General features: G+C 44.7%; 1 protein-coding gene across 2 annotated transcripts in view; it reads left to right on the top strand.

Moving 5' to 3' along the window:
- The first annotated feature begins 5159 nt into the window (after positions 1-5159).
- Positions 5160-24600, top strand: part of LOC149462681 (uncharacterized) — a 42934-nt gene continuing 23493 nt past the window's right edge. For both annotated transcript variants that reach the window (XM_089676529.1, XM_089676528.1), the window contains exons 1-10: positions 5160-5242; positions 8408-8488; positions 8585-8672; positions 8948-9040; positions 9220-9290; positions 10870-11150; positions 13372-13502; positions 13589-13709; positions 16761-16849; positions 17049-17209. In XM_089676529.1, coding sequence (XP_089532655.1) covers positions 5171-5242; positions 8408-8488; positions 8585-8672; positions 8948-9040; positions 9220-9290; positions 10870-11150; positions 13372-13502; positions 13589-13709; positions 16761-16849; positions 17049-17209 — 1188 coding nt within the window. In that variant the 5' untranslated portion in view covers positions 5160-5170. The remainder of the gene's footprint in view (positions 5243-8407; positions 8489-8584; positions 8673-8947; positions 9041-9219; positions 9291-10869; positions 11151-13371; positions 13503-13588; positions 13710-16760; positions 16850-17048; positions 17210-24600) is intronic.

Genomic DNA, 24600 nt, shown 5'->3' on the forward strand with positions numbered 1-24600 from the left:
TAGGCAGTCCGTGCAAGTATTAATCCCGGCACACAATGGGGGCAGTTCAAGCAGCACTGATCTGGGCACACAGTAGGGCAGTTCAGGTAAGGCTAATCTGGGCACACAATAGGGGCAGTTCAGGGCACTCCGCAACATGCAGCTTGTAGGGACACTCACGGTAGGCGGCTTGCAGACACTCGGCAGCAGGCGGCTTTCAGGGACAATGCAGTTAAACAAGGATCCTCACAGGGCTCAGCTTTCCGGGGACTCAGCGGGGTCTTGGTTGTGGGGTCTGACCTCAGCTCAGACCTCACACCGCTTTCCAGGGACAAAGCGGTCAGCAGACAGGGATCCTCATGGTCTCAGCTTTCCAGGGACAACAGCAGGCTCACGGGGACTCAGCGGGATCTTGGCTGTGGGGTCTGACCTCGGCTGAGACCTCCCAACAGCTGTTCTTTCTCTCATGCAGAGGACCAACACAGCAGTCAGCTTGTCAGGGACACAGGCTTGCAGGGTCTTGGCTGTGAGGTATGGCCTCAGCTCAGACCCCGCACAGCGACCTGTCCCGAGCGGGGGACGAACAGCAGGCTGGGTCCCACGCCGGCCTTCTTAAGCCGGCGCAGGACGCTTCCCGGTTGCAATGGCCGGCCCAGCATTGGGTTGCCGGGGCAACGAGGCACGCCCCCCTCACTCAGGCCATGCTCAGGGAGTGCGGCCTTTGTCTCCGCCGGGAGCAGAGTGCGGGAAGCCTTGTGCCCGTGCTGTGCCTGCAGGGGGGCGTGCGGAGACAGGTCATCGGCACTGCACCGGGGTCTCCTGGTGGGGGGTCGCAACTCTTCCGGCGATATTGCCGGGAGAGGTGTGATCCTCGCCACAGGGGCCACTTCCTCTCATCCTGCACAGCCTGTCTTCAAAGGTTGCAGCAGGATGAGCGGACTCAGCGAGGGGTGAGGTGACAACAGGCCGGGGGACAGGCACAGGAGGGTGGGGGAGGCACGGGCACTCCATGACAGGGGTGATCTCTTATAATCTCAGTGGGGATTGAAAGTTTGGGCACCCAGCTAAAAATTTGTATTAATGTGCATAAAGAAGCCAAGGAAAGATGGAAAAATCTCCAAAAGGCATCAAATTACAGATTAGACATTCTTATAATATGTCAACAAATGTTAGATTTTATTTCCATCATTTACACTTTCAAAATAACAGAAAACAAAAAATGGCGTCTGCAAAAGTTTGGGCACCCTGCAGAGTTAATATCTTGTACTGCCCCCTTTGGCAAGTATCACAGCTTGTAAACGCTTTTTGTAGCCAGCCAAGAGTCTTTCAATTCTTGTTTGAGGTATCTTTGCCCATTCTTCCTTACAAAAGTCTTCCAGTTCTTTGAGATTTCTGGGCTGTCTGTCACGCACTGCTCTTTTAAGGTCTATCCATAGATTTTCAATTATGTTGAGGTCAGGAGATTGTGAAGGCCATGGCAAAACCTTCAGTTTACACCTCTTGATGTAATCCCCCGTGGATTTCGAGGTGTGTTTAGGATCATTATCCATTTGTAGAAGCCATCCTCTTTAACTTCAGCTTTTTCACAGATGGCATCAAGTTACCATCCAAAATTTGCTGAAATTTTATTGAATCCATTTTTCCTTCTACCTGAGATGTTCCCTGTGCCACTGGCTGCAACACAACCCCAAAGCATGATTGATCCAACCCCATGCTTAACAGTTGGACAGAGGTTCTTTTCATTAAATTCTGTGCCCCTTCTTCTCCAAACGTACCTTTGCTCATTCCGGCCAAAAAGTGGGATTGTGACACTGAGGGCAAACATGGTGTCTCAGGATTTTTGATCTTAATCTATGGGAATATGTAATATCCCACAAACTTTTAAACTAATTGTGTAATAAGCATTTGTATTCTAAATATTGATTGATTGTTATTGCTTGGAGAGAAGGTATCGGCACCAAGAAGAAGAAAAGTTTTTTTTGTTTTTTATGGATGTGATGGCTGAAGTTACCAACAAGACCTATTATTTTCAAACCATCAGTTGTTCTCTCTGTGCCTGTTCATACCACAATCCTAGTATAATCCTAGTATACTAGTATCCTAGTATCACCTGCAGATAGATATATTATATAAAAATTTTATTTATTTTTTTTCCTGTGCCGGAATCTGCAACGTGTATAAAACTCACTGAAACCTACATGGAAACTGATGTCTCTGCAAGTGAAATCTGAGCGTCAATTTCCATCAGTTTTTGTGTGTGTGTGTGTGTGTGTGTGTGTTGTGGTTTTTAATTTTTTAAATTACCATACATGATTAACCTGTTGAACTACAGCCGCTTTCTGGTTTATAAACGAAGATTCTGTAAGATGTCATGAGGGGAGCCCCCCCTCCTATTTTTATGAACATTCTGTGCCTGTTCTGCACTGTCTTGAAAGAGGCAGTGCTTTCTCATGTCAATCTTCAGCAAGAAGATGGTGAGCAGCACAATAGTGGCATTTGAATTTTTCAGGTTACTGCTTATGCACAATCGCCCTCTTGTGTTCATTGACAGACACAGTTCTTCTTATTCTTGAACTTGGTGTTTTATAGTGCCACCTACAGGAGTAGGAGACACAAGGCAGAAAAAGAACAGAGCACCACCTATAGGCAGTTCTAGCTGGTATAAGGCCCCCTCTTTGCTAGCCAGTCATTTCTGCCTAGTATTTCAAGAGTTAGGACCTGGCCTTCCCCCCCCCCCCCCCCCTTTTTTTTTTTTTTTTTTTTTTTTTTTTTTTTTTTTTTTTTTGTTGCAGAGATTCTCAATCCACAGCTAGGCTGGGGGACAGGCTGGATACTTTTTAGATCCAGTGGTCATGCTAGTCTGGCCAACAAGCACATGACCTAGCTTTGCTCTGGGACCGCTGAGACAAAACCCCATCCTGGACCGGAGTAGCCAGCTAGTAAAACTTATCGTGGGGGCACATGACCTGCATCCATGTCAGTGTTACCCTGGCCATTTCAATGGAAATGAGGATCTGTCTCGGGTGTTACCTGCAACCTCTGTGGATCGGTAAGTAGATGTCGTCCGTCCCCTCCCCTGTGTGGGGTCAAGGTACTCCCTGGGATGGTTGGCCCTGCAGGGTCCCCTCCTTCTCCAGGGTCTGCCTTTTCCAACCCCTTCTCACCCTAATGTGGTAAATTGGTGTTTTTGGGTTGAGTGCCCTGGTTTCCTGGCTTCTTCAGTTCCAAGTGCCATAAGGTGTTGCTGATGGATGGTGAGCTGTGTATGCAGTTCCCCTCACTGGCGGCTGGGTCCAGGATTGCACATCCTGGCTCTCTCCACTGTGCACACTCCATGCGTTTTTAAATGATTTACCTCAGTCACCAGACAATGGATCAGGGTGTGTGGTCCCTACACCTGGATATATCCTATCGGATCTGCATATGCTGGGGGAACCCAGATGTGTATCCTCTAGCATACTGTCTCAACAGGAAGGTTCTGAGGTTTGTGGCGAGAGCTTGGGACCCCTGGCGGATGCAACAAATGTACTAGTATCACCATGGGATCATTTTAGTCTCTCTTCCACTTTTCCTCTCAAGCTGTTCCCTTGCCTGCTGTGCTGGATCTGGGCTGAAAGACCCTGGCCCTTCTGGTAATTTCAGAATAGCCATGTCGTTCATGGTGTCCTGGCGTGGTACAGCTGGTCACGGGCACTCTCCCTGGCAAAAGCCTCTTTGGGAGGACCTCTTGTTCCAGGGTCTGGTCTAATCACTCTTTTACTGTCTCTGGTTGGATGGCATGGCTATTGCAGCTGTGGTTTGAGGAACAGGATTGTTGGGATCCATGATCCCTGATGTTTAGGACATGCAAGTCTACCTCTCGGGAGATGTCACATGGAAGGCTTATATTCCCTGGTGCAGTGCTCTGGGTGTACGTCCCATGTTAATTCTTGGTGGATTTGGATTGGGTTTGGCCTTTCTCCAATGGGGAGTTGCACAACAGCTTGCTGTTAGCATTACAGGCAGGTTTTCTGCCCTTGCGGCCTTTTTTTTTTTTTTTTTTTTTCTTCCCCCCCCCCCCCCCCCCCAAGTAACCCCTCGCCATACATTCCTTGCTCCGCACTTTCTTCCAATGGGTTCGTCATGTGTTTTCCCTGTTGTAGTCATGGGACCTGAACCCGATATATTTTGGTCCTCCAGAAGTTTCACTTTTGGGGCTCTTCAGGGTATTCCCTTGCTTACGTTTTATTTGTTGCAATCATTCCTGCGAGACCTGTGTCGGAACTGGCAGCCTTTATCCTGTGAGTCTTCCTCTCTGTTCTTGCTCTAGGATCAAATGGTTTGCCATCTGTGACCTTCCTTTTTTTCCCCCCAAGGTGGTGTCGGGTGTTGACCTGACTGAAGACATTGTCCTGCCCTTTTTTGTGTCCATGGTCCTAACATCCTAAGGAGGTTTCATTGCACTCCAGGGATGTGGTTGGGGAGGTCTCATGTGGGTTTGTCGGCTATGACCTCCTTCTGGAGGTTGCGCACTTATTTATTTTATTTCAGATACTTGTATAGCACCGTCAGTTTACGAGGCCTAAAATAAGTAACATTCATACATACTACCAATTTAGACAGGATCCAATTAACCTACCAGTATGTCTTTGGAGTGTGGGAGGAAACTGGAGTACCTGGCGGGAACCCGCACAGGGAGAACATGCAAACTCCAGGCAGGTGGTGCTGTGGTTGGGATTCAAAGCAACGACTCTAGTAGTGCCATGTGGAAGTGCTAACTATTTAGCCACTGTGCTGCACACTTTTTTTTTTTTTTTTTTTTTTTTTTTTTTTTGGGGTTACTTGCCATGAAATCCCTTTCTGAGTTAGTTGACGGACACAGATTGTTCTTCTTTACTAGGGGTTCCCTATAACATGGTAAATCTTCATTTTTGAATTCAGTTCACTTTCAAGCAGAGCAAACTCTTTTGTTGGTCCTCAGGGCTTTTGTCAAAATATGATTATATGCACTATATGTTTGGCCTATTTTGCCAGACTTGCCTACGAAAAAGGCCTCCCCAGTGATTGCGTAATTTCTGATGTCATTTTTACATGCTCACCTTCAGGCAATTTACAATCATTAGCTGTTGTAATGGCCAACTTTCCAATATGAATAGAAACCAGTTTAGTGGCTAATCCATATCTGTATTTTATTTAGCCTGTGCCACCTGCTATGACCAGAGTTACCAGACCAGAAGTCAAAATAGATGCTTCAGTTTTTTCTACTCGATCTCGGCCTGCACAGGTGAGTTCTAAGATGTGTGTGGATTGGGGGGGGGGGGTTGTGTGTTTTGGTTATGCCATGTGACAGCATCCCCAATATATCTTTCTATTTTGTCAGACTTACCTACCAAAAGGTCTCTAGTGATGTGACTGCCATGGTTTCCCTTGTGTGTCACCATTACCATATTTGGCCCCAGACAGTATAAAGCTGGCCATAGATGGATCAAATGTCAGTCAGTTCAGCAGGGACCAGCCGAGGTTTTGATCGATCGACTTAGAAATACAAAATACTGGTTGTTCCCATTGTGCCCCGGAGCGACTATGGCGCAAAACCAAATCCCAACAAGCCTTCACCCGCTACAAATCTGCCTTCCACACCTACACCGCCTCCCTCCACGCAGCCAAACAAGCCTACTTCCTGACCCTCACCAAGGCCCTCTCCTCCAATCCTCGCCGACTCTTCTCCACCTTCAACTCTCAACTCTCGCCACCTCCTCCCAGCACCTCACTCACTGCCCTTGAGATTGCCAATCACTTTAAAAAACAAGATTGACACAATTCACAAAGGACATCGCCGCAACTCACACACCCTCTCAACCCGTCCCCTCTCACACAGCTACCCCCTCACCCCCCCCCTCTCCCTCAACATAACCCGCAGGGACTTCGTCGCTGCTCAAACTTCCTCCAACCCCGTTCCCCCTAATCACCCCTCTCCCACGGCCCCACCACTGCTCTGACCTCCACTTCCACCCCACCCTACATTCCTCATACTGAAGCCCCCCAACACTTCGCACCTTTGACCTTACTACCATCGAAGTCTCCAAGATCCTCTCTGATGCCCGCCTCGCCACCTGCCCCCTCGACCCTATCCCCTCACAACTCCTACGACCTTCCTCCCCCTCCATCCTACGCTCCCTCACCCACATCTTTAATCTCTCCCTCTCCTCCGGCACTTTTCCCTCCTCTCTGAAACATGCACACATCACCCCCATACTTAAAGCCCTCCCTGGACTCCAATGACCCAAACAACTTCAGACCCATCTCCCTGCTCCCATTTACATCCAAACTCCTCGAGCGCCTAGTCTACACCCGCCTAAGCTCTCACCTCAACGTCAACCTCCTTGATCCCCTACAGTCCGGCTTCCGTCCCCTACACTCCACCGAAACTGCCTTACTTAAACTCTCCAACGACCTGCTAACTGCCAAAGCTAATGGCCACTATTCAGTGCTCCTACTCCTTGACCTCTCTGTGGCCTTCGACACAGTCGACCACCCCCTCCTCCTCAAAAAAAACTACACACCCTTGGCCTGAGAGATTCTGCTTTCTCCTGGCTCTCATCCTACCTGTCACAACGCTCTTTCAGCGTTACCTATAATGCTACCACCTCCCCCTCTCTATTGGGGTCCCTCAAGGCTCCGTCCTCGGGCCCCTTCTTTTCTCCATCTACACCTCCTCCCTTGGCCAACTCATACACTCTCACGTCTTCAACTACCACCTCTATGCCGATGACACACACATCTATCTCTCAACCACCCCCACCTCACCACCTCCGTCTCCGCCCGAATCACACACCTACTGAGCGACATATCTGACTGGATGTCGCTCCACTTCCTTAAACTGAACCTCTCCAAGACCGAGTTGCTTGTCTTCCCCCCAGCCCGGACACCACCCCCCATTGACTTCTCCATAACATCCAACAACGCCACCATCAAACCCGCCCCGCAGGCCAGAGTACTTGGTGTCATTCTGGACTCCAACCTATCCTTCCAGCCCCAAGTCCAATCTTTAACAAGCTCCTGCAGACTCCACCTCCGCAACATCGCCAAAATACGCACGTTCCTAACTCCAGAAACCACTAAACAGCTCATCCACTCCCTCATCATATCACGACTCAATTACTGCAACTCCCTCCTTACTGGCCTGCCTCGCCGCTGGCTCTCCCTGCTTTAGTCGATCCTGAATACGGCTGCCAGACTCATTCACCTTTCCAATCGCTCCGTCTCTGACACCCCCCCCCCCCCCCCTCTGCCAATCCCTCCACTGGCTTCCGATTGCGCAACGGATCAAATTCAAAATCCTAACCCTGACGTACAAAGCTGTCCACCATACTGCCCCGAACTACATCACTGTCCTAATATCCAAGTACCGCCCAGCACGCACACTCCGCTCCTCACAAGACCTCCTTCTCTCTAGTTCACTGGTCTCCTCCTCCCATGCCCGCCTCCAGGACTTCTCCAGGGTGTCACCCATCCTCTGGAACTCCCTGCCCCAACCCATCAGATTATCACCTACTCTCCTCTCCTTTAGGCGCACCCTGAAAACCCATCTCAGGGAAGCCTACACCACCCCCTCCTAACCTGCCGACCTCCACTCTTCCTACCACTCCATCCCCCACAGCTATCTCCTCCTGTGCCACCATCCCCTCCCTCCTAGATTGTAAGCTCGAAAGAGCAGGGCCCTCGATCCCCTCATGTTTTGCATTGTATTGTTGTTCTGTCTCCCTTTGTAATGTTCAGCGCTGAGCGAACTATTGGCGCTTTATAAATACTGCATAATAATCATATGATTATTGCCAGCTGTTATAGCCATTAGCAAAAATCATTGTCTTCTTCCAGCAGGGGTGGCTTCCTCGGTCAGGGAAAACAGTGGCTCTGTGGAGTGGTGGGATTCCCACATTGAGACACTGGCTGTGTTGATGGGGGTAGTCCAGAAAACGCCCCCACCCCCTTACAAAAAAAACTGCATGCTGTCATTGTAGCTAATATCTGTGGCCCTGAATTCTAGCATGCCCATTTGTCTTGACAAAATGCCTCCAGGTCATGCAAAAGTCTTTGGGGAGATTGCAAGATGACCAGAGTGGCTTAATGAAATTTAAGGTCAGGAGACTAATGGCCACTCCAGAACCTTCACTTTTTTTTTCTTTTTTTTTTTTCCTCTTCTGTTGCAACTACTTGAGGGTCAACTCGGCCTTGTGCTTGGGGTCATTGTTATGATGGAAAGTCCAAGAGCATCCCATGTGCAGCTTTTGTGAAAATTGTCTGCCATCATTTTCTGATAACACGCTCAGGTGTATTTTTCAATATCAATCCCAACATTTCATGTTTTCTGCCAGGGTATGCAAACTTTTGAGCACAACTAGGTGTATATTCTATACCTAACATAATACATTTATTTTATTTTTCTCAGACTGTGCAACCTGCTGTGACTAGAGTTACCAGATCAGCAGCCAGAATAGATGTTCATAACCCTCTATCTCGGCCTACACAGGTAGGTTCTAGGGCTCCCCCAATACCCCTTTTGAGCTAAATCAGTTTGAGCTTGGAAGCCAGAAAAGGTTTCTCAAAGTTGTGATCATTGTTGCAGGTGCCTGTACTGAACAAAATTGTTGAACAAACCTCTTCAAAAGGACATGGGCAAATGTCTGCCCCGAAAAAGAATAAGGAAAACAAAGGTAATGGTCATATAAACTTCAGTTTCTAAAGGCTACTAATGGCTCTCTAAAAGGCTTGTTCCTTTTTGTTTCAATGGGTTTTGTATATAAATGATCTTTTTAAAAGCCACAATGGCTATCTAGCCAAATGGTGGGGGTTTTTTTTGTTTTTTTGTTTTTTTTTTTTCCTGAGGTGGCGATGCTCTAGGCCATATCACAATCTGCAATATGGAATGACTAACTGTTCATAGTACCCACACTTTTTTCTCTACTTTCCTCCTTCCTTTCCCTTTTAGTCACAGCTATTCCGTCTGCTAGGACTACAAGAGCAACAGCTGCTTTAGCTGCCACAAGTAGGCTTCCAACAGTGAAGGCAATAAACACTTCAGGTAACTGATATGAAGGCAGTAATCTTGCTGAAGTTCAATGCAGTTTGTACTGACTAATTACATTGTGTGGTTTTTTTTTTTTTTAAAATCCCAATTTGTGTACATGAAAGCCTTTTGAGAATAGTCAGTGTTTTCACCATTTTCTGTATTCCTGTGTTTTGTTTTTTTTTGTTTTTTAGTAATGGCCAAGCTTCACAAAAGAACAACCAAAGTGAACTCTGAACAGGAGTCTGCTTTACCAAAACCAAAGGTAAGGGTTTAGTACCATACACACGACCGTGTCCAAATAGTACTTGTAGCATTGAATGCATCTGTCGTGCCATCTCTATAGTTTGCTATAAATTTATTTTTTTCTTTTAAATATAGCATTCTGAAAAAATGCCACTGTGGCGTAAACTGTTCTCTAAAATCTTTATTTCCTAATGTACATAGCACTTAATTGCTGTAAAGTGCCAGCTATACAAAAGAGCTGAAACTTGAGCAGGCGAGAGCTAAAATGACTGTAGGCCAGGGCCAGATCTAGCCTGTCCAATGTGGGGGTGGAGTAAAAAATTGTTGGGGGCGGCAGAAGATGGGAGGCCAGCAGGGCAGTGTACAGGAGGTCACCAGGATAGAGACATCACTTTGTAGGGAAGGGGAACAGAGGCCATTAACTTGTAGAGCAGGGTACAGGAGTTCACAGGGCAAAGAACAGGGGTCAGTGGCAAGGAAGACAGAGGTCATTGCTTGTAGGGCAGAAGATAGGAATCACTTCTGGCAAGGCAAAGGTAGGACTCGCTGCTGGCAAGGCAAAAGGCAGAGGTCAGGGGTCACTGCTGGCAGGGAAGAGGATAGGGGTTACTGTGGGGAGAACTCAGCAGAGGTTAGGGGTCACTACTGGCAGGGCACTCAGCAGGACTCCTTTTCCCATCCCTGCACTGCACACAGGCTGGGCACAGGCAGCAAATCTTTTCCTCACCACACATTACACATAGCTGAGATTGATCTTAACCGTGTGTAGCTGTGCTACCATACTGACCATGGAATTTCGCAGGTCAGAACTGCAACATAGTAGCCAACTACACATTGTACAGATTGTGGCTGTATGTAAGGGAATCTGATCTGAGCTATGTGCTGTGTGGGGAGCAGGAGCTCTGCTGCCTTTGCCCAGGTTGTGTGCAAAGATAGGAGTTCAGCATAGTTGTCAACATTTTAAAAACGTTTCCAGGGTCACCTTTTTTTCGCTATTCGCCCAGAAAGCCACTGTAGATGAAGAATCTACTTAAATTAAGCATGAGGCATTCATTTTAAGACAGTCGTGGTTTTGAAAGCAGCATATCATTAACCTAATGTCATACTTTAATCACAAATATATGAGAGATGTAGTTATGCTTGTTCAGCATAGTGGCAGGTTGGGGCAGTATAATGGCAGGTTAGGGCAGTGTGGTGGCAGTATAGTGGCAGACTGGCTAAGTATTGTGGCAGATTAGAGAAATATGGTGGCAGGTTGGGGCTGTGTGGTGGCAGGTTGGGGCTGCATGTAGTGACTGTGTGCTCAGTCACTTACAGTACAGCATGGCTGAGGGTGAAGACTTCCCGGGGCTTGGCTGCTGCTTCCTGCGTGAAGGAGTCAGTGGGAGGAGTGGAGCAGACAGCCAAACTATTGCAAAAATCACCTTCCCTCTCGCCTTCCTTCTCCCTCTCCCTCTCGTCACCATGACTGTACTTGGAAGTAAGGTAATCTTTCTACCAGAGATTCCAAACATCAATAAAACATGACTAGTTATAACCCTTCTACTCTCATACGAAGTCTTAAAATGGATTATAAGAAGCCATGCTTCCTTTTTAAGCCTGCTGTACTTGACCAAGAGAAATCTGAAGAGTTGAAACCAGAGGTTGCCGTTGAAGAAAAGCTGAAGCCAGATATTACCATTGAAGTGACAGCTGTGGAAAGTGAGATCCTTACAGAAACCTCTGTACGAGAAGAAAGAAAGCCATCCTTTGCTCCAGAGAATTTTGTGTTTCAACCAATGGATGGACTATCAACTTTCAAGTTCCAGCCAATGACCCCCAAAAGAGCCAATGCTTTCTTAACACCAACTTTCACATGGAGCCCTGTAGATGGTAAAAGGTAGGTCTACTGAAGTAAGGATTTGGGGAGGTTCGTTTCAAATTTTAAAATTTTCTAGAGGAAACTGCGAAGACAAAACTTAGTATAAGGCAGAAAGACAGCATGACAGCTGTTTCAGTATGCAAAAAGAACTACTGCTATTTGCAAGCTTGTCCGAGGTCAGTGGCTTAGTGTATTGAAGCCAGTGGGTCTGTGTAGGAGTGAGGTAACCACTGTTAAGCTCAGATATATGCAGGTTCGATAATACGGTTTGGGATTTTGGCTTGAAGCTGTATTTAAACCCAAAACCAAAAATGTCATATATTACAACTTAATGATTTGATATGGTAGCTGAATTAATTTTTTTTTTTTTTTTTTTTTCTTTTATTTCAGGCTTCCCTGACCCTCTGTTTTCACATGGTGATCTGGCCAGTAACACCTCCCTGTATTTGTGCTTCCACTCTGGACGAATGAGCACAGGGGGCACAGCAGACCACAACATTGTAAGCCAGAGGGGAGTGTTTTATGGAGTAAAAGCTTGAAATACATTGACGCAAAACAGCTTACATTTTAAGATGTTACAGCAAACCACTTTTTTTTATTTCCATTATGGGATAAAATTGTTAAATAAAGATTGTACATTAAAAGCTGCCAATTGTTAGCACCTCTGCCTTTGGTGAATGGCTTGTCTTATCCATGTAAAATTATCTTCTGCTGGAGAGCTTTTTCTTCTGAAAAATACACTTACTGGCTGGATCACCAGATGAAAATGAAAGAATTAAAGCCCAAAAAACGAATGCAGTCATCACATCTAAGAAATGATCAGCTGTGTGTTTTTGTTTTTTTTTTTAAATTGTTTTTGCTTTTGGGTTTAATACTGCTTTAAAGTGGTTATAAAGGCTCAAGGTTTTTTTACCTTCATCTATTCTATGCATGCCAGTTAAAGTCTGTGTGCAGCAGCCCAGCCCCAATACTTACCCGAGCTCCATCCACCAATGTGCACAAAAGCCTTTGCTTTCTGGGGACTCTCCATTATTTGCAACAGCAGCAAGAGCCATTGGCTCCTGCTGCTGTCAGTCACAGCCAGAGAGCTAATGAGAGAGGAGAGGTGGGTCAGGGCTGAGCCACAACTCTGTGTGTGAATGGACACTTAGAGCAGCAGATCGGAAGTGAGCCTGCTTGGGTTCCCCCCTAGAAAGCTGCTTGGCAGGAGGGAGGGGCCAAGAATGCTGGTGGAGGACTTGAGAACCCAATAGGAGGATGAGGGCTGCTCTTTGCATAACCACTGCACAGAGCAGGTAAGTATGACGTGGTGTTTTTTTTGTTTTGTTTTTTTTTGGGGGGGGGGGGGGTTTCACAGCCTTTTTAAGATCACTTTAAATCGGAAGTTAGTTATCTTGCTCGATATCTCTCCTATCATGAATGTTTGTTTGTTTTGACTGGACATAATCTGTTAAGGCTGAGTAGAGAGCAAATACAAAAACTGTAATCCGTACCAGCCAGCCAATCGGATGCATTGTTTATCATTTTTGTCAAATAAAACAAATGCTCTACCTGTTTTTGGTGTTGCTAAAAAAAAAAAAATGTGTATGTATATAATTTTTTTTTTTTTTTTTTTCGTTTTTCTTCACTTGCACTCACCCCCCCCCACCCCAGGCTGTTTTTCTGCTATCACAGTGCTGCATTACTTTAACTGACAACTGCACGGTTGTGGAACAGTGTACATAACTGAAAATTTATCTCCTCCTTTTTTTTTTTTTTTTTTTTTTTAATTTTAATACTAGCAATGGCGGCAATCAGCGACTTGTAGTGGGACTGCATTCTGACACTGGGAAGGAACTGACTAACTGCCACTGACATCCCAATGACACTAATACATGGATCAGTGCTAATAAAAAGCACTGACACTGGGCAGGAAGGGGTTAACATCTGGGGCGATCAGAGGGTTAAGTGTGTGGTGTGAGGAGAGAGTCTTGCCCCTGTCAGTGATACTCGGCGAGTCTCGCCCCTGTCGGCGATCGCAGGGTGGCGGTAGGGAATTTCCAAACGGGACCTGGTGACAACATCTGTAGCCGCATATGGCGGCACGTTCGCCTCCAACCTGTAAATGCAAAATCGTGTGTGTGTGTGCCGCCCTGCTGTCCTGTAGCAGTAGATCTGCTATAGTGTGATAGGGAAGCGGTTAATGATGGCAGCTCATAAACTGGCAACTGAGCCTTTTCACTATTTTATTTTAACAAAGCAACTTTGTGTTCACACGAGAGCATGAAACTGAAGAAAATAAGGTTCCTCAGGTGTCTCCTCCTGACTTGCCCATGAAGACTGCGAGTGTAGAACTGGAAATAGACACCTGTGCTACTGCTGAAGCCAAAGGTATGCAAATATGGTCATAAACAGTTTTTTGTGTAACCTGTCTTTTGGCGTCTTTTGAGGCTTTATCTCTTTATATAAAATTGCAGGTGATGTCTTGGCAGCCCTGCCTGTTAGGGAAGAGAGTCTTCCTGCATGTGACCAAAATGCATGCACACCAACAGATAATCCTCAATTAGATGAGACTCATCGCGATGTGCCATATTTCAGGTTAGTCATTACTTCTACTTAGGAGGTTGTGTGTGTGTTTTTTTTTTTTTTTTTTTTACTGCTCTTACTGTACTATTTTGTAAATAGGAGTGTTTTGGGGAGATCACCCACTAAATGTACTGACTCTAACCCACTGAAAGGTGCCTTTTTTTTTTTTTTTTTTTTGATACCTGTTCTGCTTTGTTTACTGATGGGCCACTCCTCAACTTTTCTTTGTCAGCTTTCGCACATTTGCTTCCATAATAAAAACAACTATAAAGCAATTTGAGAGCGGCAGTAAAAAAATAAATTTTCCCCCTGCAAGTTAATGTCATAATGTGCTGGTATGTATTGCATGCTAGTACGTTCTGAAAGACTTGGCTTAAAACTAAGCCCTTTAGTGGCATGCTGTCACCACTTAGGTTTGCATGCTCCGGTAATTTCAATGGCCAAACTACTCTGAAGCGACTGCACGAGTATACGTCCCTTCAGAGCACATGCGCCAATGATGTAACTGGCTGCAGAAACAGTGAATATTAACAGTGCACATTTAGGAAATATTCCTTGTACCTAAAGGGAAACTTTATTATAAGCTTTCCTGTAGGTGCAAGTGTCCAAGTGGTGTTCCAGCTGAGCATATCATGAAAAATGTATGAGCTCAGGTTACGTTCAGGGTGAGTCGGTGACTGAAATGTCAAAGCGTTGCGGAGCTATGCGGTATATTGTGTTTAGAAAGGAGGTAAAAAAAACCTTTGCGGTAGAGCGTACTATAACTGCATCTGCTGTTGTGTGGTTTATTTATTTATTTTTTCTTTGTTTTTTTTTATGCTCACTGAAGGTAACCTTTTTAATTTGTAGATACATTTAACTTTGATAAAAGAGCATGTACAGAGTGCCATAATTAACATGACTTCACCCACTATTCAAAAATGAGAAATCACAATTAACGAAGTATAGGTAAGGCTATTTTGACTATGCTTCTCCTGTGGATCACAGGAGTGCAGTAAATTCTGTGCTGCTGTGGCTTGGTTTCAACCGGCAGTGGGCTAAAGACTGCTTCCGCCTGACATCACTCATCCGGTCCAGGCTCAGCAAAGATCCTAACGTTAACTACTTTACAACCACGCTATAGCAGAAAGATGGCTACAGTGCAGTCATCAAGTTCTGGGAGGGCGACACAGCAGATCACATGACTAGGTAAAAGGCCAATCACAGCGGCCTATTACCACCTGATCAGCTGCGTCCAATGACACAGCAGATCACAAAGTAAATCCAGCTGCCAGCTATCGGCAGTACTTTCCTCACACTGTCACAGCGTAAGGAACGTACTGCAGATATCTGGCAAACGTTACAGCGCAGATCTGCAATGATAATCGGCATGTATCAGTGCCCAGCAGTGCCACCCACCAGTGCCCATCAGTGCTGCCTATCTGTGCCACCTCATCAACACACATAAGCGAAGGAGAAAAATTACATGTGTGTTTTTATAATATAGCACGCTTCCACTGGACTCTAGAGCGGTGGAGACGTGTTCTCTGGAGTGACAATTCGCTCTTCTCTGTCCAGCAATCCGACGGACGTGTCTGAGGTTGGCGGTTGCCAGGAGAATGGTGCTGGCTGCATTATGCCAAGTGTCAAGTTGGGTGGAGGAGGGATTATAGTGTGGGGTTGTTTTTCAGAGGTTGGGCTTGGTCCCTTAGTTCCAGTGAAGGGAACTCTTAAGGCATCAGCATACCAAGACATTTTGGATCATTTTATGCTCCCAACTTTGTGGGAGGAGTTTGGGGATGACCCCTTCCTGTTCCAACATGACTGCACACCAGTGCATAAAGCAAGGTCCATAACGACATGGATGAGCGAGTTTGGGGTGGAGGAACTTTACTGGCCTGCACAGAGCCCTGACCTCAACCTGATAGAACACCTTTGGGATGAATTAGAGTGGAGACTGCGAGCCAGGCCTTCTTGTCTGACCAGTGCCTGACCTCACAAATTCACTTCTGGAAGAATGGTCAAACATTCCAAAGACTCACTCCTAAAACTTGTGGACAAACTTCCCAGAAGAGTTGAAGTTGTTATAGCTGCAAAGGGCGGGCCAACTCCATATTGAACTCTACGGACTAAGACTGGGATGCCATTAAAGTTCGTGTGTGTGTAAAGGCAGGTGGAGCAATACTTTTGACGTTTGTGTGTATTAACCACTTCAATACCGGGCACTTTTACCCCCTTCCTGCCCAGGCCAATTTTCAGCTTTGTGTTGTCGCACTATGAATGACAGTTGTGCGGTCATGCAATACTATACCCATAAAAAAAGTTATAATTTTTTTTTAACACAATTAGAGCTTTCTTTTGGTGGTATTTAATCACCATTGAGTTTATTTTTTGCTAAATAAACAACTCCTGAAACTTTTTTTTTTTTCCTTATAAAATTTTTTCAAATAAGTAAAATTTCTTCATAAATTTTAGGTAAAAATGTGTTCTGCTACATTTCTTTGGTGCACATACCCCAAATTCGTGTATATTTAGTCTGTAGGAAAGTTAGTCCACAAACCATGGTGTATGTATCTATCGCCAGTCTCATTTCTTGAGGCCCAAAAACACCAGTATAGTACATATACCCCCCAAATTACCAATTTTTGGAAAATAAACAGTCCAAGGTATTGAGTAAGAGGCATGGTGAGTTTTTTTTTTTTTTTTTTTTTTTTTTTTTTTTTTGATTACTTTAAAACATATCGTACTTACCTGCTGTGTGCAATGGTTTTGCACAGAGCAACTCTGATCCTCCTTTTCTTGGGTCCCCTGCCAGCACTTCTGGCCCCTCTCCCTTGCCGAGTGCCCACCGGGAGAACCACTGCTCTTGTGCACAATGCTGAATCCAGATCAGGCTCAGGTAAGTATTCGGGTGTGTACATTATGGAATAAGATGTTTAGATGCCTTCTGCTCTAAGAAGGCTTAGCCTCCACAACACTAGTTCACTGGAGGTGGTTCTTGGTCCTTTTGGCCCATCTCGTCTGCAACTATGCTTTCTTAAATTAATCATTTGAAGTATTCCCTTTTTTTTTCTCCCCTACTAGAGGTTCGCTAAAGTCTGAGATTCAGAAGCTAACCTTGCTGTGCAGTGAGTGGGATAAAAGAATAATTGAAGAGGATACTCCAGAAGACTGTAAGTGAATCATGCATGGCACTGTTGCCTCTTCTTCTTTCTTCTTTCTTTCTCCCCTACCTTTTTGGTAGAATCACTTTAAACTAGTTGTTGTATTATAGTTCTACTGCTTAGATTTTAAATAAATGTATGATTTGTAAAGCGGATTTTAAGCAATTTTTTTTTTTTTTTTTTTTTTTTCCCTCCTTTCCCTATTTAGCGAAAGATCTGATCAGAACAACAGTTGGGCAAACCAGGCTGCTGATGACCGAACGGTTTAAACAGTTTGAGGGTCTGGTGGACAATTGTGAATTTAAGCGTGGAGAAAAGGAAACAACGTGTACAGATCTTGATGGCTTTTGGGATATGATCTATTTTCAGGTTTGTGCAGTCTAATCTGTTCTTTGTCTACTTTTAGTAAACCTCACAATATACATATCTCTTCCATGCATCTATGTTTTTAAAGGATTGCTGGGTAGGGTTCCTGTCCATATTGCCTTTGAAAAATGGAAATCTGTCAGTTCTGTGCTTTTGAATTGTGGACAAACGCATTTGTAGACTTCCACTGCTAACTGTATTTTCATTTAAGGTAACAAAAAACCTTGCCTGATCCCAATCCAGCACTGTGCACGAGAGCACCGGCTCTGTCCTCCTTGCTCCCTCCTAACTGGGCAGATTGATAGCAGCGGAAGCCATTGGCTCCTGCTGCTTTCAATCAAATCCTTTGATGAGGAAGCGAGGGGCAGGGTCGAGTGTCAACGGACACAGGTTGCAAGGCTCTAGAGCCCACACCAGTGCCCCCATAGGAAGCGGCTTTCTATTGGGGAACTTGCTGCAGAGGAGGAGCCAGAAGTGCCAGCAGGGAACACCACTTTGTGTGGTGTGTGTTTTTCCCCCCCGTTTTGGTTTTTTACACCCCCCCCCCCCCCCCCTCTTTGATCTACCTGATATGTACCCTGTTGAAAAAAATTAAAGGAATACTTTTTAATCAGAGTATAGCATCAAGTCAATTACATTCGTGGGATATTGATCTGGTCAGTTAAGTAGCAGAGGGGGTTGTTAATTTCATTAACATCAAAGCAGCTGAAACGGATTAACAGGTGCACTAGATGGGCAACAAAGAAACGACTCCCAAAACCGGAATGCTTTTACAGGTGGAGGCTACTGACTGGTTTTTTTCCCTACTCAGATTTTCTGACTTTTTCACTAGTTTTGCGTTTTGGCTAGGGTCAGTGTCACTACAGGTAGCATGAGGCGATACCTGGACCCTACAGAGGTTGTACAGGCAGTCCAGCTCCTCCAGGATGGCACATAAATACATGCCATTGCCAGAAGGTTTGCTGTGTCTCCCAGCACAGCCTCAAAAGCATGGAGGAGATTCTAGGAGACCTGGACAGGACCGTAGAAGATCCTTAACCCATCAGCAGGACCGGTGTCTGCTCCTTTGCAAGGAACAGGATGAGCACTGCCAGAGCCCTACAAAATGACCTCCAGCAGGCCACTGGTGTGAATGTCTCTGACCAAACAATCAGAAACTGACTTCATGAGGGTGGCCTGAGGGCTGACTACCTCTAGTGGGCCCTGTTCTCACTGCCCGGCACCATAGACCTCGATTGGCATTTTCCATTGAACACAATAATTGGCAGGTCTGCCACTGGCACCTGTGCTTTTCACAGATGAGAGCAGGTTCACCCTGAGCACATGTAACAGATGTGAAAGGGTCTGCAGAAGCCGTGGAGAACATTATGCTGCCTGTAATATCGTTCAGCATGACCGTTTTTGGTGGTGGGTCAGTGATGGTCTGGGGAGGCATATTCATGAAGGGACGCATAGACCGCTACAGGCTAGACAATGGCAACCTGACTGCTATTGGGTATCAGGATGAAATCCTTGGATCCATTGTTCGACCCTATGCTGGTGCAGTGGGTCCTGGGTTCCTCCTGGTGCACGACCATGCTGGGCCTCATGTGGTAAGAGTATACAGGCAGTTCCTGGAGGATGAAGGAATAGATACGATTTGAATGGCCACCACGGGACTGTGGTGGCCATTCTGACACTGGGTGGGAACTAACTGCCACTGACATCCCCAGTGACACCAATACAGTGATCACTGCTAATAAAAAGTATTGACATTGTACTAATGGCACTGGGCAGAAAGGTGTTATATAGATTTACTGTCTCCTACCGTGTCATATGACTGACAGGTTTTTATAAAAACTTTTTAACTTTTTTCTCTAATTTTAACCATATTATAGTGACATTGTACCTTCTTTATTTTTGTTTATTTTTTGGCTCTGACCTGTGGTTGGGTATAGCTAAACACATGGTACACTTATCCAGACACTGCGATTGCTGTGTGCCAATCACAGATCACAATCGTAAGCAGGGTATGTTCATGAATGGAAATCCATTCATGACAGTTTGTTTACATGTGATCACTGTGATTGATCTGGCAGCTCATAACTGCTGGGTGCTGAACACTGATCCAGAGAGTGCCTTGCTTTGTGCCCAGTGGGTGTGCTAGTGCAGATGTGCAGCTCCTGACTTGCAGGCATGTAACTGCGCCTGTAAAATTACTGTGGGTGTGTCTGCAAGAGGGTTAGATTGCCAGGGATCACTAACATTATGACTTCTTTTCAAGTGAATGCTCCTACTACTGACTGCTATTGTCTTTAAAGCGCCACAGCTTGGGTGCCAGAGTTCTATGGACCTGTACGTGTGTACTTGTGTATGTGCGTACGTGCATCGTGGAAGATCTTAAAGTATTCTCACCTACCTGGAACAAGATTATTGGTCTATAAGTAGCACACTATTTAAAAAAAATTTTTTTTTTTTTTTTGTTCATTGCATGTAGATAGTGTGTTCTATTAAACAAAAAAATAATGGCGTAATGCTATACAGTGTAAAGTCTTCTAAGAGCACTTTATGGTTATCTGACGATCTCTGTCCACCTCTTTTCAAAGATCTGAGGACCTATACAGTGTAAGCACCATGTGAGAACAGAAGTTCAAGTATGTTGGCCCTGAAGCCTGCACAACTACACTAATGAAGATCCCATATTTGTCTTCACAGGGGTGTGTGGGTGTTGTATGTTGTGGGTTTTTTTTGTTTGTTTGTTTTTTTTAATCTAAGTCTGTTACACAAATGAGTGCATGTATCATTATTGTATTCAGTTACATTTCCTCTTTGTACTGTGTAATGCACACTTTATCATGTGTGTAAAGACCACATCTTTAAAATGTTCATGTACTTCAAACTATTAATGCCTTCAAGAATTTTTTTAGCAGGTACTTCCATGTGCATTCCTGTAACTGTGGTTCTTTTAACTTCGTAAGGTAGCTTGACATACAGGCAGTCCACAGGTTATGAACATGGTAGTCTGTAGGTTTGTATGCAAGTTGGAACAGGTACACTCCTTTCCGGCGGGGCCTGAACATGGCGGCGTGGGAGAGCTCAATGTAGGAGCTCGTGGACGGAGCTCCGTTGTCTGGCCTCCCCAAGCCTCCAGGTCTATCCCCTCAGGCATGCTTTGAGTTATGTGGCGGAGGACTTACCCTGGCCCGACGGTCCCCTGTTGAGAAGAGCTGGGTGCGGGAGTGAAGAGAGAGAGGAGCGGCTGGAGATCGGCAGAGAGAGAGTCCCTGAATGCCGGGAGACGAAGGAGGAACACGTGACCGGCCGCAAAGCATCACTGGGAGTTCGGAAAGCCGGCCGGCCGGCGTTTTGCAGTGAGAGAGCTGCGCCGACCCGTTTGCCGGTGGCCGATTCAATCTCCCCCTGGCACCTTGAAACCCCCCTAGCTAAAAGCAAACAGAGAAGATCTTTTTAAACCAGGACAAGGAGATCGAGGAGAGTCTGGGGAGTTGCCCCCCCCCCCTCCCACAAACGGAATCTTGGAGGAATTGGCGAGTGAGCACTCACAAAGAAGAAAATATATAAGGAGGGTGAGTGACCATGACTGTACTTTATATTTTCTCGATGTGAAGTTCTGAATGGACCCCTAAAGAGAAGCATGGAGTAAGGGAAAGGGGAGCCCCCAGAGACTGTATAAAAGGAGGAAGAGGCCCGAGGGAAGGGGAGCTTGGGGAAAAGAAAGGAAGGAAAAAAAAAAAAAAAAATCAGCAGGGTGTCAGGGAGGAGATTTGAAGGTGAAAGAACTGTTTTATCCCTCCTTACATACAAAATCCTATAGGAGTATAAGAAGAATATAAGCCACGGAGGAAAATGAAAAATAAAAACGTGAAAGGAAGTGGGCTTAAAGGGTCCCAGACTGGTACAATTAAAAAATATACCTTCCAAGGAAATGTAACCCCAGAAAGATCCCAGAGCAGGACTGAAAAAGGAGAAGTAGACTTTAGTATGGAAAGTAGTCCCAGAGCATCATTAGGCCTAGATACTAGCAACCAACAAATATCAGGCAATATAGAGATGGGAAAAGACTTACAAATACCTAACAAAAAAGAAATGGCAGAAATGTTTAAAGAATTGGAGAAAACAATAAAACAAGAAATGGTAAATATCCGTAGCGATCTGGGACACCTGTTGGAGAGAGTTGAAGAAACGGAGGAGAAGGTTAAGAGTCAGACCCAGGCGATCCTTGAACTAGAAAAAGAAATAACTAACATAGGGAAAGCCCAAGAAAAACTGCTATATAAGGTTGAGATACAAGAAAACAAAGACAGGAAGAGAAATATCCTGATACGTGGGGTCCCAGAGAACTCAAAGGGAGAAAGTCTGCAAGAGGTGGTTTGTAAAATACTTAATACTATAACAGACAGCCCTGAAATGGATAGGACTAAAATAGAAGGAACTTTTAGAAAAGGAAAAATTCAAAGAGTCCAGGGGAAAGAAAGGCCGAGAGATATATTAGTACAATTCTATGAGCTCCGGGATAAAGAAAAAATCTGGAAGAAGACCAAAGGAAAATCAGTAATTAAATATGAAGGAGGAGACATACAGATATATGCGGATCTGGCCCCAGAGACTCTGTGGAGAAGGAGATCTTTGAGACCCCTATTGGAAAGATTGAAAGAACAAAATGTGCAATATAGATGGGGGACCCCTGAATGCTTAATAGGATGGAAAAACGGGACTACAGCATACCTCAGGTTTCCAGAAGACTTGAAAAATTTTTTTGATAGTTTAAAAATTCAAAGAATGGAAATCCCTGGCTGGGAAGAAGAACAATGGGAAAATAGAACGAAGAGAAAAGAAGACTGGCAGCTTGTGGGGGGGAGGAGGCGGGGGGTAGGGGGGAGGGGGAGAGGGATGGAGGAGGAGAAATAGGTTTTTCCTTTTTTTTTTTTTTTTTCTCCTCCCCCCACCGTCCTCGTTTTATTGTGTCTGAGATAAATCTGGATGGGACCTGGGAGGTTATGGGGAGGTTAGACAAGGGGAAGTCGCCCATGGACGGAGTCTTAGCCCAAGGATTAAATCAAAAGTGGATCTTATAATCCATAAATGATTAGTAGGCAAATGATGGGCCTAAAAAGAGGGGGTAGGGGAGGGGGGAGGGGGGGAGCGGGGAGGTTGGAAGGGTGGGAAATGGGAGAGGGGGGATGTTATTTCTGCAAGATAAAAGAAGTTATAAAAGCAAGTGAGAAGGGAGAAGGAGGAGAGGAGAAGAAGGGAGAAGAAGAGGAAATGAGAAAAGGGGAGAGAAAAGGAAAATATAGATGGAGGAAAAAAGAGGAAAATTAAGGAAGATGGAAGAGATTCAGTTTATAACATATAATGTAAATGGGATGAACTGCCCTGGGAAAAGATATAGAGTATTTAAAGAACTACACCATAGGGCTGCCTCAGTGATATTTCTACAGGAGACACATCTTGAGATAAAGTCAAATGTTAGGCTGAGGTCTAGAAATCACCCAACATGGTACTACGCAGACTCCCCGGTTAAAAGAGCAAAAGGGGTAGCAATAGGTATGGCAAAGAATATTAGGTTTGAGTTGGAAGATAGAAAGACGGACCCAGATGGGAGATTCTTGTTTTTAAAGGGCAAGTTACAAGAGATTGAGTGTACACTGGCCAACATCTACTGTCCTAATAAAAAACCGGAGGCGTATCTGAAAAAAGTGTTGAGGAAGTTGATGGACTTTAAAAAAGGACGTTTGATCCTGGCAGGGGACTTTAACTTTGGTATGGATCCACAAAGGGACGCCACCTCCCATACAAAAAGAGAGGGAAATAGGGCCCTGAAATTATTGAAAAAAGAATTACACATAAGTCAATTGGTAGATTCCTGGAGAATTACACATATGCAAGATAGAGATTATACTTTCTTTTCAAATATGCATAAGAGATATTCAAGACTAGATTATATATTAATAGAACATCAATCAATTGACCATCTGATCCAAGTAGAAATAGAGCCAATATCTTTATCAGACCATGCCCCAGTTATCATGAAAATGGAATGGGGGAGGAGGAAAATCGGAGGGCTGGGATGGAAATTGAATGAGACACTTTTAGTGGAAAAGGAAATAGCTCAGAAAATAGGGCAGGAGATCGAACGCTTTTTTAAGGAGAATGAGACAGGTGAGGTATCAACAGCCACAGTGTGGGAAACTCACAAAGCATATATAAGAGAATATTAATGGCAATTGGGGCAAGAAAGAAAAAAGAAAGAAGGGAGAAAATGAGTGACCTCTTAGAAGATATAAGTAAAATAGAACAAATACATAAGAACAGGATAACAAAAGAAATAGAGCTGAAGTTAAAAAAAAAGCAAGAAGAATTGAAAGAAGTGATAGAAGAGGAGAGGAGAAAAGTATATAACAGAGTTTTGAGTGAGAGATATAGATGGGGAGAAAGACCTGGAAAATATCTGATGAGAGCCCTGAGGAAAAAGAAAAATAGAAATTATATAGAAAAAATAAAAGATGCTAAAGGAAACATGTTGCATTCAAATAAAAATATCATCAAAGCCTTCACAGAATATTACAGGAAACTGTATAATATAAGTCCCCTGGAAGGAGTAGAAAACATACAAAGTGAGAAGAATCAAAAAAGAAAGAAATATCTGGAAATGGCAGGGTTACTAAAACTAAGTGAGGACCAACTGAACTCCCTAGATGTAGATATCTCACAGGAGGAAATAAAATTAGCTCTGAAGGGGTCAGTGTCGGGGAAAAGCCCAGGGCCAGACGGATATACAGCCAGATATTATAAAAAATTTAGTGAAATTTTAATACCAAAACTTAGAAATTATATGAACGCTCTAGGTGGAGAGATGGAAATAAGAAGAGAATCATTACAAGCCCAAGTAGTGCTCATACAAAAAGAGGGAAAAGACCCCTCACAGTGTTCGAGCTATAGACCTATTTCATTATTGAACACCGATATCAAGATATATGCAAAAGTCCTAGCAAATAGATTGAAAGAGCTAATGCCAGAATGGATACAAGAGGATCAGGTGGGTTTTGTCCCAGGGAGGGAGGGAAAAGACAATGGGTTAAGATCATTGATGTTAATCCAAAAGAGCAAAAAGGGAAAAGAACCGGTGGTGTTACTCTCTATAGATGCTGAAAAAGCGTTCGATAGAGTGAATTGGAGATTCATGACAGATACTCTGGAAGCCTTAGGTATTGGGCCTAGGATGAGAGAGTGGATAGGGAAGTTGTACAGATACCCTTCTATGGTCATTGCGGTAAATGGGGAGAGTTCAGAACCCATTGAGATGTCAAATGGAACAAGACAGGGATGCCCATTGTCCCCTCTGTTGTATGTTATATCATTAGAACCATTGTTGTCAACAATAAGGCTGAATA

Source organism: Staurois parvus, unplaced genomic scaffold (genome assembly GCF_062004578.1).
Source record: "Staurois parvus isolate SC_StPar_1 unplaced genomic scaffold, SC_StPar_1.0 ptg000171l, whole genome shotgun sequence".
Lineage (NCBI taxonomy): Eukaryota > Metazoa > Chordata > Amphibia > Anura > Ranidae > Staurois > Staurois parvus.